The sequence below is a fragment of the Polypterus senegalus genome, chromosome 7, assembly GCF_016835505.1.
Source record: "Polypterus senegalus isolate Bchr_013 chromosome 7, ASM1683550v1, whole genome shotgun sequence".
Classification (NCBI taxonomy): Eukaryota; Metazoa; Chordata; class Cladistia; order Polypteriformes; family Polypteridae; genus Polypterus; species Polypterus senegalus.
The window spans coordinates 182743505-182758726 of NC_053160.1; the positions used below are offsets into that span (position 1 = coordinate 182743505).

Consider the following 15222-nt stretch of genomic DNA (forward strand, 5'->3'; position numbering starts at 1 on the left):
CTCACATCTAAAACATTTACGGCCCACACACACGGTTCAATCATTTCTCATTTGTGTGAATACTGTTGTCAGACAAAGTTCATGTAGAGACAGAGAAAGAAACGATATTCACTCATTGTGTTGTCACAATATAATTCCAAACACGGAACCAAAATTCAATGCAATATTGACGAAAAGGTCAAAGTGAAAAAAGATCAAATATATGGACATTTGGTGATATGACAAGTGTGCCGAGCAAGATGCAGATCATGTGGCAAGCCAGCAGCTAATCGAGCAAAGAGGAGGTAAAAAAAAAAAAAATAATAATAATTTCCCATTGTATCACCATTTAAGAGAGGGTTTCGGAGATTGTGTTCAGCACCCCTCTTCACAAGTTTTCCAAGTAATACCTCTAACCAAGTGCCTGGCCTGCATAAAGCATTCTGATCATCGACTTGTACAGTATCTCACAGAAGTGAGTACACCTCTCACATTTTTGTAAATATTTTATTATATCTTTTCATGGGACAGCACTGAAGATATGACACTTTGATACAATGTAAAGTAGTCAGTGTACAGCTTGTATCACAGTGTAAATTTGCTGTCCCTTCAAAATAACTCGGCACACAGCCATTAATGTCTAAACCACTGGCAACAAAAGTGAGTACACCCCGAAGTGAAAAATGTCCAAATTGTGCCCAAAGTGTCAATATTTTGTTTACAGCACTGCCTTAACTCTCTTGGCCATGGAGTTCACTAGAGCTTCACAGGTTGCCCCTGGAATCCACTTCCACTCCTCCATGACGACATCACGGAGCTGGTGGATGTTACAGACCTTGTGCTCCTCCACCTTCCGTTTCAGGATGCCCCACAGATGCTCAATAGGGTTTAGGTCTGGAGACATGCTTGGCCAGTCCATCACCTTTACCCTCAGTTTCTTTAGCAAGGCTGATGTGCTTACTATTGTCCACCATTGCCCGGTCATTATGGCCCACTAAATCATCTCCTGTCCCTTATTGTCTCTCTCTTCCCCAGCAACCCTTCACAGCCCAATAGCTAATGTCTGGTGAGCATAGTGGTGCAGAAAGTCTGCCGCCACACTATCCCAGTGGATGCTGCACATTGGTGATGGTATTTCTGTAGTGATTTACATAGAGAGGGGGACACCACTTCATGTCTTCTACTACGTACTACTAATGAATGTTATGAGCTGCACTCATTACCACCAGCAGCCACATTAACCAAAAGTAAATGAACTTTCCTGGGTGGTGTTCACTTCACACCACGTGCTTGTCTAAGGCATTCACTCAAACAGACATGAATAGACATTTGATGTCTGATGCGACATGCAATGTGAATAACATACACGGAGTAGTAATAAACTTTTAAGTACAGCGAATGTAGAAACTGACTGATATGGAGGAAATATAAAGGATTACAAATAGGAAGTTAAAAAAGGCACAATGGGAGGTCTGAACATTGACAGTAAGTCTTGTGAGAAGGATTTAAGAGTCGCAGTGGACCTGACGTGTTCAACGTCTCGTGTCAACAGAATTATTAGGTTATATAGCGCCTTGATTTGTGGAGTACAAGTCACAGGAGGTACTGCTCAAGCTCTATAACAGAGGTGGGTAAAGTCGTTCCTGGAGGGCCGCAGTGGCTGCCGGTTTCTGTTCCAACCCAATGGCTAAATAAGAAGTGCTTATTGCTCAAGTAACACTTCTGCTTCCTTTTAGTGATCTCGCTCGTTAAGATTTTCATCCCTTATCGCTTATTTTAGTCTTAAACAGTTGTATTCTCGGTTTTTAATTGCTCCTTATTAGCAATAAGATGTGCAAATGACAAAGGAAAGCAACAGTTCTCCATTTACACCTCTGTGTGTATTTATCGTGACCTGTTTGGTTTAATGAAATACTTGGAAGGAAAGTGAAGAGAAAAAAGTGAAGGACTGAGAATTACTCATCTGTTTTAGACTTCAAATCGTTTGGATGATATCCTTAGAAAGGTGAAGAAAATCTAGGATATGAGAATACCCTGAAATGGCAGTTAAAGCACCAACAAGCCATGAAATTAAATTAATGGCAAGAATTGTTTTCTAATTAAGCAACAAAAACCTGCAGCCACCACGGCCCTCCAGGACTGACTTTGCCCACCCCTGCTCTATAACACACTGTTGAGGCCTCATCTGGAGTACTGGGTGCAGTTTTGGTCTCCAGGCTACAAAATGGACATAACAGCACAAGAAAAGGTCCAGAGAAGAGCAACTTGGCTGATAGGACTACAGGGGATGAATGAGGAGGGAAGATTAAAAGAGCTGAGTGAAAGGTAATGACGAGAGGACATGGCTGGAGTTTTTAAAATTATAGTCCAGTGGATCGAGGCGGTGACTTTAAAATGAGTTCTTCAAGAACACGGGGACACAGCTGGATACTCAGAGTAAATTTCGCACAAACATTAGGATGTTTTTCTTCACACAGAGGGCCACAGACACATGGAATGTATGACCAAGTAGTGTGGTAAGACAGAAGGATGTCTGGGGCTTTCAAAACTCAATTTAAGAGGACAGGACTGGCGAGGTTTGTTGGTCTGCATGGCCCGTTCTTGTCCAGATCATTCTAATTTGTGTATTCTAGTTCAGTTTATATTTATAAAGTGTGTGCCTCCATACACATTTACAAACCAAACTGAACTAACGGCCTACCTGATCTTTGAACAACACAACCAACTCAAGATGGGATGCCAGTCCATTGCAGTGCCCACACTCCAGGTACGGTCATGTCACTCGAGTTGTACTAAATCCTCACAACACCCACATGTTAAAATAAAGATGTCGACAAATTGCAAAATTTTATTGGCGTCTAATGAAATGTTACAAAGCAATACAATTAATTTACGGAGGCAATGTCTAAATTACTCGTGATGTTTGATACTGCAGACATTTGGATCTTTAAGGAAAGCAGGTTCTTTAAATACAACTGGCATGAAACCTGCAATTGAAGGGGAAAAAAAAAGAAATAATAACCAGGAATAATAATAAGACAGACGAGTGGCTAAAACTCCTCTCACTACACATTAAAGGTTCTCCAACTTAAGACACTACAGCTGGAAATTTTATTTTAATCAATTGTGTCTTTTAAAGGAAGACTCCAGCCAAAAGGGATATTTTTTTAATGCTACTTTCCCCATATGTGGGTTGTAGTGATGGCCAAGAAACATTTTTAGTCTCGTATTTTCATGCAAAATGGAGATAGTTTGGGCGATTTTAGTGACCAACAACTGGACAACAGCTAACATCCATGAAAAAAAAAAATCATTTTACTTAAAATGCATAATCGGGTCATCCAGTCATATGATCACAACTTGTATATTTACTAAAATATTGTTCAAATAACCTACTTGTAGAAAACACTCTTGTGAAATAAAATGGAACGGGCGAGAACGTGAACAAGCATGTGAACTGAAGACCTGCCATCCCGTCATTCACTGGTCAGAAGTCCAGCCAAGTAACCGCTTGTTCAGTGGCTAACGCTGCACTTTGAGATACCAACAGGGCAAAATCTCACTGAGCGGCTTACACGACTGAGGATTAAGAAGGTGTAGACAAACAAGTGAAAACGTCATCAGGAAAAGACATGTGCCTCGAGCAAGCAGAAGGTCAGTTCAGCTATTAGCCTCGTGCTAAATAACCCCAATGTACTTCAGTCTTGTCTCACCACTATGAATCCCAGCTCCAAGAGGACCATCATTCAGCTGTTTTATATTATTGCAAAAAAAAAAAACTCAGATATATCTTTTACTTAACAGCTGAACACTCTGGCATTGTAAAACGTAATTACTGTATATACAGGGTGACACAGAAAAACGGGAACTTTTGAAATGCGTAGTGGCAGCCATGTACAGTTGGCAGCACTGCGAAACAGGGACCTTGAGCTGTAAACAATCTCGCCATTTCGTAATCAATTGCAAGGCAATCAATGGCAGCTGTGCTAGAATTGTTCGGTAACCGTGTCATCTCAAGATTCGGGGACATTCCCAAGCCCTCAAGATGACCGGATTTGTCTGTTTGTGATTTTTTCTTGTGGGTCTACACGACTCGGCCAAGGACACTGAATGAATTGAAACAAAGAATTCAAGATGAAATTCGTTGTATCCCAGCTGAAATGTTGCAGCGATCAATGGGGAACCTCAACAGCAGATTGAAAGAATGCATACGTACAGGAGGACGCCATCTACAGGACGTAATTTTCAGACATTGATAATTTGGATTACTGTCTCTAAAAAGGCAAGTTGTAGTGGTTCAATTGCTGTCAATACATTTTTTTGTTGGATTTCTTTAATTGTTATTGGGTTTTTCAAAAGTTCCCGTTTTTCTGTGTCACCCAGTACAAGTCGGGTCTTAAAACCCAAAAAATCGATCATAGAATCAGACCCCGACTTATTCTCCCATTCAAAAATGCGCCCTCCTGGGCGGCCGTGGCACCACAGATTCCCACAGTGCATGTTGGGAACTGGAGTTTCGTGAAGCCCTGTTGGGTTCTGTGGGGGCCTGCAGAGTCTTGTAGAAGAGGACCTCTAGCGCACCTGGGAGTGATTCCAGGCAATACTCCCAGGACCTGAATAAGAGGAGCCGCCTGACTCCATTGAGGGGCCAGAGTCGGGAGGATGGAGTGGACAAAGCCTGAGGAAGAGTGGAGGCAGATGGACTTCACTTTTAATTATAAATACGGGTGTTGAATTGAACCTCTGTCCTGCCTGTCTATGTCAGGGTTTAGGATGGTGGTACGCCCCCTAGTGGCTTTCACTGTAAATCCGCAATCCTTCAGACGATTTCTTACAGCTTAGTCACAGACATCGACCCCCGTTTCTAGCCGTGTGTTTCTCATTTCTTTTGTTGTGTATTTTCTATTTCCCAGGCGTACTGCTTTGAGTTTTCTGTCCTGATGCTTGGTCTTACCTGTATGTTTCCCTCTTCCAGCTTTCCCATTTTGTTTGTACTTGCTCCAAATTTTAGACACAGCTGACTGGGAAACAACCAACATCTTTTGCCACACTCTGCGTCAATTTACTTTCTTGAAGTAGATTCATAATCCTGATGGCTCTCTGGTTGAGGTTTCCTGTCAGTCTGTCACTCGCTTTGAACTGCACACACTCGCTGGCCTATTCAGACTTGTTAAAGGATTTGTTTTAGAAGTGCAAATCACCAGCTGATTCCATCATTTATATTGTAAAGCACTCTAAGCTACGCCATTCACATGAAAATGTGCAATAGAAATAAATGTTGTTCACTGTTGGGTCCCCTCGAGGTTGCTGGATATCATGGCCGGCCTGTACACTGGTACCGTGTGTGCTGTGCAGAGGGGAGGCAGGACTTCTGCGTTTTTCCCAGTTGATTCTGGGGTTCGTCAGGGGTGTGTTCTGCTCCTACTCTGTTCAATGCTGGACTGGGTGTTGGTCAGGGTCGTGGGGTCCAGCGGCTGTGGGGCATCTCTTGGTGAAGAGAGAGTCATGGATTTTGACTTTGGTGACGATGCTGTGATCTTCTCAGAATCAATGGAGTCTCTGATCGGGGCGCTCGAGAGACTGAGTGAGGAGTCTGAGTGTCTGGGCCTGCGAGTGTCCTGATAAAAACCAAAGAGCCAGGTCTTTAATGACCTCTTGGGCACAGCATTCAGCATTGTGTCTGTCTGCAGAGAGAGTGTTGACCTTATCAACATTGATGAACTGAAAGCCAGAAGTCTACGTGACCATCATCATCAGGTCCTTCCATGAAAACCCTAAATACAAAGAGGACTGTTTGACTTATGTTAGGTAGATTGCCCAGAGGGACTGGGTGGTCTCTTGGTCTGGAACCCTACAGATTTTATTTTTTCTCCAGCCTTTGGAGTTTTTTTTTTTGTTTGTTTTTTCTGTCCACCCTGGCCATCGGACCTTACTTATTCTATGTTATTTAATGTTGACTTATGTTTATTTTTTATTGTGTCTTCTATTTTTCTATTCATTTTGTAAAGCACTTTGAGCTACATTTTTTTGTATGAATATGTGCTATAAAAATAAATGTTGATTGATTGATTATCGAGAGGTTTACTTACCTTGGCAGTGACATTTATGTCTCTGGTGACTCTTCCTATGAAGTCAGTAGACGGATTGGGAGATCATGGGGGGCTCATGAGGTCGCTGGAAAGGGGTGTGTTGCACTCCCGATATGTCTGCTGAAGGACGAAGGTCCAAGTCTTTAGAGTCCTGGTGCTTCCTGTCTTGCTATATGGTTGCGAGACATGGACGCTATCCAGTGACCTGAGATGAAGACTGGACTCCTTCATGTGTGTCTCTCCAGATAATCCTTGGGTACCATTGGTTTGACTTTGTGCTGCTCATGGAGTCCTGAATAAGGCGCATGATCTGCACTGTGAGGTAGCGTCAGTTACGGCACTACAGCCAAGTGGCTCGTTTCCCCGAGGGTGATCCAGCTCATAAGATCCTCATTGTTGGGGACCCAAGTGGCTGGATTCTTTGTGAGTTGTGGTAATCAAATCTCAAAGACACATGATATCCGATATGGTGTTCCACAAGGCTCTATCCTGGGTCCGCTGTTATTCTCAATCTATATGCTTCCGTTAGGTCAGATTGTCTCAGGTTACAATGTGAGCTACCACAGCTATGCTGATGACACACAGCTGTACTTATCTATAGCACCTGATGACTCCGACTCTTTCGATACACTAACACAATGTCTTACTGGTATTTCTGAATGGATGAATAGTAATTTTCTCAAACTAAATAAAGAGAAAACTGAAATTTTGGTAATTGGCAATAATGGATTCAGCGAGGTTATCAGAAATAAACTTAATGCACTAGGATTAAAAGTTAAGACGGAAGTAATAAATTTAGGGGTAACCGTTGACTGTAATCTGAATTTTAAATCGCATATTCATCAGACCACTAGGACAGCATTTTTCATTTAAGAAACATAGCTAAAGTTAGACCTCTTATATCATTGAAAGATGCTGAGAAATTAATTCACGCTTTTGTTTTCAGTAGACTAGATTACTGCAACGCACTCCTCTCAGGACTACCCAAAAAAGACATAAATCATTTGCAACGAGTGCAGAATGCAGCTGCTAGAATCCTAACTGGGAAAAGAAAATCCGAACACATTTCTCCAGTTTTGATGTCACTACACTGGTTGCCTGTGTCATTCAGGATTGACTTTAAAATACTGCTTATGGTTTATAAAGCCTTAAATAATCTCGCTCCATCTTATATATCGGAATGCCTGACACGTTATATTCCAAATCGTAACCTTAGATCTTCAAATGAGTGTCTCCTTATAATTCCAAAAGCTAAACTTAAAAGAAGTGGTGAGGCGGCCTTCTGCTGCTATGCACCTAAAATCTGGAATAGCCTGCCAATAGGAATTCGCCAGGCAAATACAGTGGAGCACTTTAAAAAACTGCTGAAAACACATTACTTTAACATGGCCTTTTATAACTTCACTTTAACTTAATACTGATACTCTGTATGTTCAATTCTTCATAATAACTATTCATGGTGGCTCTAAAATCCGTACTGACCCCTACTCTCTCTTCTGTTTCTTTTTCCAGTTTCTTTGTGGTGGCGGCCTGCGCCACCACCACCTACTCAAAGCATCATGATGCTCCAACATTGATGGACTGAAAGCCAGAAGTCTACGTGACCATCATCATCAGGTCCTTCCATGAAAATATGATGATTTATGTTAGGTAGAATGCCCAGAGGGACTGGGCGGTCTCTTGGTCTGGAACCCTACAGATTTTATTTTTTCTCCAGCCTTTGGAGTTTTTTTTGTTTTTTCTGTCCACCCTGGCCATCGGACCTTACTCTTATTCTATGTTAATTAATGTTGACTTATGTTTATCTTTTATTGTGTCTTCTATTTCTCTATTCATTTTGTAAAGCACTTTGAGCTACATTTTTTTTGTATGAATATGTGCTATATAAATAAATGTTGATTGATTGATTGATAACAACCTGTGGCAGATAGAGGGTCATTTCCGGAGGGTGGGACTAGACCGCGTGTCTGCCTGGGGGGTTGCAAACTGGGATCCCGAGTTGTTTCGTCATGTAGTGGGTGCGGCAACGTGCTGTACCAGTGCATGCTGTCCGATTTGACTATTGAGTGATTCCATAGTTTTTTCCTCTGTTTGTTCTGAACAAAAAATGTCCCATGAATTACAACAATTTTTTTTGAGGTATGTTTTACAATGCCAGAATGTTCAGCTGTTAGTTTTGAGTCATATCTGTGATTTGTAAAACCGCTGAATGAACCTCCTTCAAGAGCAGGGATTCCATCAATCTTGCCAGGAATTGCATAAACAGGACAACAGCAGGGCGAGTCTACATTTGAAACGCTAATCTGCACTGCAGAAAAGTCCACTTTCATTTGCGAGTGTTTATTTACCGATATTTTAGTAAACTCGTGTTTGGGATGTTATGTGATCACATGACTGCATGACTTGACATGTGGATTATGTGACACGAGAAACAGATTTTTTTTTTATGGATGGTTTTGATGATGTTTGCTATTTTTTAGTGTTGGTCACCACAGACCTTTGTTATTTCCATTCTGCATGAAAACATGAAATTAAAGATGGGTTAATGAATTGCAGGAAGGTTACATGACAGGATCCCTTTTAATTCCAACCCCCCCAAAAATAATATATTTAAAAAAAGAAATGGTTACATACCCATGTAATGTGATTTTTTGATAGCCTTTGAAATTTCTCTTTGTTTTTTCCCACAGAGACCTAGAAGAGAATACATTAATTGTATATTTTAACTTGACTGTTTTAAGTTTAGAAACTTTAAATGAATAATAATACATATATATAAAAATACGTTTTAAAAACCATGCTTATATTAAATTAAAATGTGTAGCAAAAAGTAAAAAGTCTCTCATACATCACTCGTAAAATAAAAGCCTGGGCAGTTTTGCTAAGATTTTATTAACTGATGAAAAGCGGCCATGCTTTTATTTTATGAGTGATGTATGAGAGACTTTTTACTTTTTACTACACATTTTAATTTAATATAAGCATGGATTTTAAAAAGTATTTTTTTTATATATATATATATATATATATATATATATATATATATATATATATATATTTTCAACTTTTTAGTCTTGGGTTTGTTTTAGTATAATTTTGTAATCAATATTTTAACACTGCCTTTAATATTTTTATCTGTTACTACTGCCGTCTATTGGTGAAATCTTGAACTATCCGTCATATGAAAATTTCATTTCTTAATTAATATGGATTAATTGATTCATGTATTGTCATTGAAAGTGAGTAAGTGTGCAAAATTTCAAGTCATTTGGACAATAGGAAGTGGGATAAATATCGATTACAAAATTTGTACCAGACAACAAACCAGTGAAGTTAAAAGAAGCGTGGTAATAAAAAGAATGTGATATTTATCATCATGTTGTCTGCGCTACATAGTCAAATATCTTTTATATATATCACATTTATATGCTGAAAAGAATGTTCAGTACACACACATACAGAAGAGAAACGAAGGATATTTGACAAAACCAAGTAAACAGTTTGCTGTTGCAGTGCTTGTGATGCCCCCGTGCCTGCAGCCATGGGCACCTACTGCTGTTGGGACATCTTGTAGTTTATGAGTCACGCCAGACCAGTAATAAAAATAAGTTCTCTACATTTATATAGCAATTTTCTCACTACTCATAACACTTTTTTTTATGCACTAGGGGGCTCCACCCCCTGCTCGTTTCGCTTGCCAACCCCCGTGTTTGGTTAATCAGATATACAATTTTAAAAGCTTGTATTTTCCTTTGGAATTGTTTCAATTTCATTATTTGCACTTTTACTGTAAAGCTTCAGTAAAAACAATACTTGGAATTACCTTTTCTTCAAGATCGCATTTAATATTGATTCTATTTTTGGACTTGCATCGTGACAACACAACATATAACTGCCCGTGAGTGAATATCATTTCTTTTTCTCTAATAAATAAATAATCCGGCTTTTTTGATTGTTTGTCCCTAAGATTTGTTAATTGTCATAGCAAAAGCTATTCTCACATGAAACTGTAAACATTTTAATACGAATGGCATATCAAGGTCTCCTTCGTGGAATATATACTACAGTACATTACCTTTCTTTTCGCCTGTTAAAATTTGCATTGCTACTCCATGATAATAAATATACACCTGACCGAATTGTGGTTTCTTTAAAATTAAACTTGTCGTTGCTTTAATTGTTGCGGGACCACAAATTCTCACAACGTATGGTCCATTATTGTGTAAATCTACATTTTGAGCATTGAATGATGCGAAGGCAAAAAGATTATTGTAGACTTGTATATTTTGCCTGTAGTGTTTGTGGATTCTGCGGTGGGCTGCAGCCCTGCCCGGGGTTTATTCCTGACTTGCGCCCAGTGCTGGCTGGGATTAGCTCCAGCAGACCCCCGTGACCCTGTGTTCGGATATAGCGGGGTGTGAAATGACTGACTGACTAACTGTTTGTGGATTTCACTTTTCCCAAACATCAAATCTTTTAATTCCTGCGGATACGCCTACTCATTGTGTAGAAACACTACTTTTCCCTGATGTTAACCCGAATTAGACGATCTACAAATCTCTGACTTAAACTTCAAAGCCTTACAATATTTCCATACTTCTAACATATCACCTTTGTCCATATATTTGATCTCTATTTGCCTGTCCGTTATTTCACCGAGTAATAATTTCTCTTTGTTAGCGCTAATGCGATCTTTACTATATTTTTTTGATACTTTCGAATTTTTTCTGCTTTTATATTCTGTAACTTGCTCTGCATGTGTATCATGCCTACGTTTTTTGTGTCTTTTGAATTCCACTGTTTTCATTATCTCTAACCAGCTCTGCATGTGTTTCGCCCCTTCGTTTTTGAACGTCTTTATGACGTTTTACTTTGTTTTCTACTCTGTCTTTTATTTATGACCTTGCTTTATCCTGGTATTTTTTCAATTACACCTGGTCCGTGATAATTATTTTCCCTTTTTTCGAGTAATAATTTCCGTTTGTTTGCGCTAATACGATCTTTACTATCTTTTTTTGATACTTTTGAATTTACTGCATTCATATTCTTTAGCTTTCTCTGCATGTGTATCGCACCATTTTTTTTTTTTTTGGGTTTTGGGTCTCTTTTCTCCGTGCTGCTCTTTCTTCTTTGCTTAGTCGTTGACGTTTCATCTAGAACGTATTGTTCTTATATGCATTATATGAGCCGAGAGCAGAGGATCTGTGTCTGCTAAAAGCCTTCACACGATTGAGAGTTTTGATGACTGTGGTCTTATTTGAAAATGGTTGTAAGTAGTGCGTGACTTGCAAGAATCTCTTGTTCCACATCCCCGCGAGACGGTCCTGGGACAATCTCTTAGCACCAAGTCTCATGTTTAAGGTCCCCATGAGACGCTCTGTGGCCAATCTCTTTCATCTCATGGGTCTTTAAGTGTCTTCCAAGAAGATCTCCCTGGTCTCCCTTCCAAGATTTTTTTTTATAATACAGAGACATAATGAGAGGGGAGCCACTTCAAGAACCACCAATATGTAGCATCCACCTGGATGATATGACGGCGGCCATTTTTGCACCAATACAATCACTACATATTAGCTGTCAATTGGTGAGAGAGAGCCTATTAGAGACAGAGGATAATTAGGGGGCTTGAATGACTAGGCCTTAGGGGCCAATTTAGCCAGGGCATTGGAATACACCCTGCTCTTTATGAAGGACGCCCAGGGATCTTTTATGACCACAGAGGACCTCGGTTTTACATCTCATCCGAACTACGAAACCCTTTTTATAGCAGAAAGGGAAATTTATGTAACTTTAAATGTGGCCTGGTTGTTGGTGCCAGTCAAGCTGGTCTGAGTATTTTAGAAACTGCGGATCTACTGGGATTTTCACACACAACCATCTCTAATATTACAGAGGATGGTCTGGCAAAGGGAAAATATCCATTGAGTGTAAATGCCTTGTTGATACCAGAGGTCAGAGGAGAATGGCCAGACTGGTCTGAGCTGATAGAACAGGCAACAGGAACTCAAATAAGCACTCGTTACAATCGAAGTATGCAGAAGAGCATCTCTGAATTGAATGTCGATTTCTGCTATGACACTCCCAAGGTCAGGTCAGAATTTGGAGTCAACATCAAAGGTTGTCTTGTATCAACGGTTCAGGCTGGTGGTGTAATGGTGTGGGGGATATTTTCTTGGCACACGTTGGGCCCCTTGTTACCAACTGAGCAAAGTTAAAATGCTGCAGCCAACCTGGGTATTGTTGCTGACCATGTCTGACCTTTGATGACTGCAGTGTCCCCATCTTCTGATGGCTCCTTCCAGCAGGATAACACACCATGTCACAAAGCTCAGATCATTTCAAACTGGTTTCTTGAACATGACAATGAGGTCACTGGAATCAAATGGCCTCCACGGTCAGCAGATCTCAATCCAGTAGAGCACCTTTGGGATGTGGTGGGAAGGGAGATTCACTAATCTTGGACGTGCGGCTGACAATTCTGCAGTAACTGCGTGATGCTATCATGTCAATATGGATCAAACTCCTTGAGGAATGTTACCAACACCTTGCTGAATTAACGCCACAAAGAATTATGGCAGTTCTGAAGGCAAGAGGGGGGGTCTAACCCGCTACTAGCAAGGTGTACCTAATTAGGTGGGTGATGAGTGTATTTTGTGGTAAATGCTGCAGAAGGTTAGTTTCTTGTGTAAATGGCATGAAGAATTACGGCAGTTCTGAAGGCAAAAGGGAGTCCAACCCTGTACTAGCGAGGTGTCAACAGTGAATGTATATACTAAAATAGCCAGAAATAACACGTGGCATTCTGTAGTTATTGTTGGAACTGCTTGAATATACAGCAAAACAGGCATTTTTATTTAACGGCCCCATAATATGTATCTATACTGATAAAAGGCAAAGCCCTCACTGACTGACTGACTAATTCTCCAACTTCCCGTGTAGGCCGAAGGCTGAAATTTGGCAGGCTCATTCCTTACAGCTTACTTACAAAAGCTGTGCAGGTTTCATTTCGAAATTCTACGCGTGACGGTCATAACTGGAACCTACTTACATATATATATATATATATATATATATATATATATATATATATATATATATATATATATGGCCATAGCCTGCTGCTCGGTCGCCGTGTGAGGCGGAGTTGCATCCCTCATTATCACGCCTCCCACGTAATTGAGTGCCTGCCCATATAAGGCCACCTGTCAGCAGCAATCCAATAGACATGGTGCCGCTAAATATTCGCGGCTCAAAGACTGTGCTTATGCAAACGAAGATAAGATGGTCAGAGATAGACTAGTGTTTGGCACAAATTCAGCGAAAGTGTGAGAGAAACTTTTAAGTGCCGGGTCTTAGCTAACATTAAATAAAGCCGTAGACATCGCAAAATCGCTCGAGAGAGCACAAGCACAGCTGAGAACCTTCGATGCATGTACTCCGAGCGGCTCACGTGAACTGACTGCGAACGCAGTACACAGAGAACAAGCAAGAGCTCCAAAGAGCACTGAACAAAAAACACATTACACAATTGAGAAGGCAGCAAAAGAATATGAAGCGAGTGACGCATACAAGCATATTCATAAGTGCAGCTACTGCGAAAACAAAGCACGGTGTAAACCTTAAGTTTAAATTAAGTTCATAGACACGTTGCCGCTGGCGTTTGTCATGCCTACGACAAATACGATATTTGCGAGATACAAGTTTAATGAGAAGACGCAGGGTATAAACGAGACTTTTGATCACTTTGTAACGGAGTTAAAATTGCTGTAACGGAGTTAAAATTGCTGGTGAAGGACTGTGCTTATGCAAACGAAGATGAGATGGTCAGAGATAAAATAGTGTTTGGCACAAACTCAGCAAAAGTGCGAGAGAAACGTTTAAGTGCCGGGTCTGAGGTAACATTAAGTAAATCCATGGACATCGCAAAATCGCACGAGAGAGCACAAGCACAGCTGAGAACCTTTGATGCATGTACTCCGAGCAGCTCACGTGAACTGACTTTGCAGGACTGGGAAAGGTAAACCCGTGCATGCAGTGTGTGATGTCTCAGATAAAGAGGAAGACGAGCTGCTTATTGATGCAGCAGGAAAGGAACAACCCTCTGACACTGAACAAGCCTTTGTACACATATAAATAGGAAAGCACGGTGTAAAGGTTAAGTTTAAATTACGTTCATAGACACGCTGCCGCTAAATATTTGCAGGCAAATCCACAACTTAATACCAGGAATGCCTGTTAAACATTCACAAGTACCGATTTGGGTAGTGAACACTTCGATGAATGAAACCTGTCATCTTTACAACGACTGACAAACACGGAATATAACTTGAACACAACACATCCTCCAAATACGAACTTGATTGAAAGAAATAATGATAATCAAATCCTTGATGACAGCAACACTCAAAACAGTCACAAAACAATTACATTGACAATCATCTTACGTTATTTTTAAAATGTTTCCTTTTCTTTTTCATAGCTTCTTTAACACACTACTTCTCCGCTGCGAAGCGCGGGTATTTTGCTAGTAAAGAATATTAAACACATGCAAAGGTACTGAAAAAACATTCATAAACCAGTATGCTCTGAAGAAGAGAAAATAAGGTAGAATTGCCTTACCTGTTATATGCCTGCCATATATTCTTCCTGTGTTTGGTGAAATAAACTGAGAAAGAAGCTGCATGAAAAAAGAAATGCAATGATTTATATACTTGTTAACGGATAGAATGCTAACTCAGTTACAGATACAAAAATGTTATACACATCATTTTCTTTTAAAGTACTGTTAAGAGCTGCTAACATCTGATAAATATAATAATGCCCTCTGTTCTGTGGTCCACACTGCAGGTTTTCACTCCAAACAATTTCTTAAATAGTGCAGAGGGCACTTTTCATTGATTTGGCATTGCTTCAGATTCTGGGGTCATTGTGACTGCACATCTTGTGTACTCATTGTCACCACCAGTCTAACAAGTGCAAGTGTCGGAGTGGATGGACAGGCATCCCAGCCGGGGAGGTTGCTGGTAATTTTCCCATTTGGGAGGCCATAATGGAAGAACTGACTGAGGCTATGCATTCCCCCCTATATATAGGATCGCAGCATCTCTTTGGTGGAACTCCTATTTGTAACTTGCAGGGCATACTGAGAGTTGTA

At 40.3% G+C, this 15222-nt stretch overlaps 1 protein-coding gene across 2 annotated transcripts in view; it reads right to left on the minus strand.

Moving 5' to 3' along the window:
- mrps18c (mitochondrial ribosomal protein S18C) overlaps nucleotides 1–15222 on the minus strand; it is a 34710-nt gene that overhangs the window by 6619 nt on the left and 12869 nt on the right. The window contains exons 4-6 of one of the 2 annotated variants that reach the window (XM_039759687.1): nucleotides 14688–14745; nucleotides 8703–8762; nucleotides 2796–2966 (exon numbers count right to left, since the gene is read on the minus strand). In XM_039759687.1, the coding sequence (XP_039615621.1) occupies nucleotides 2890–2966; nucleotides 8703–8762; nucleotides 14688–14745 (195 nt within the window). In that variant the 3' untranslated portion in view covers nucleotides 2796–2889. Of the gene's footprint in view, nucleotides 1–2795; nucleotides 2967–8702; nucleotides 8763–14687; nucleotides 14746–15222 lie in introns of those variants that run through there. The other variant, XM_039759686.1, reaches the window with a different exon arrangement.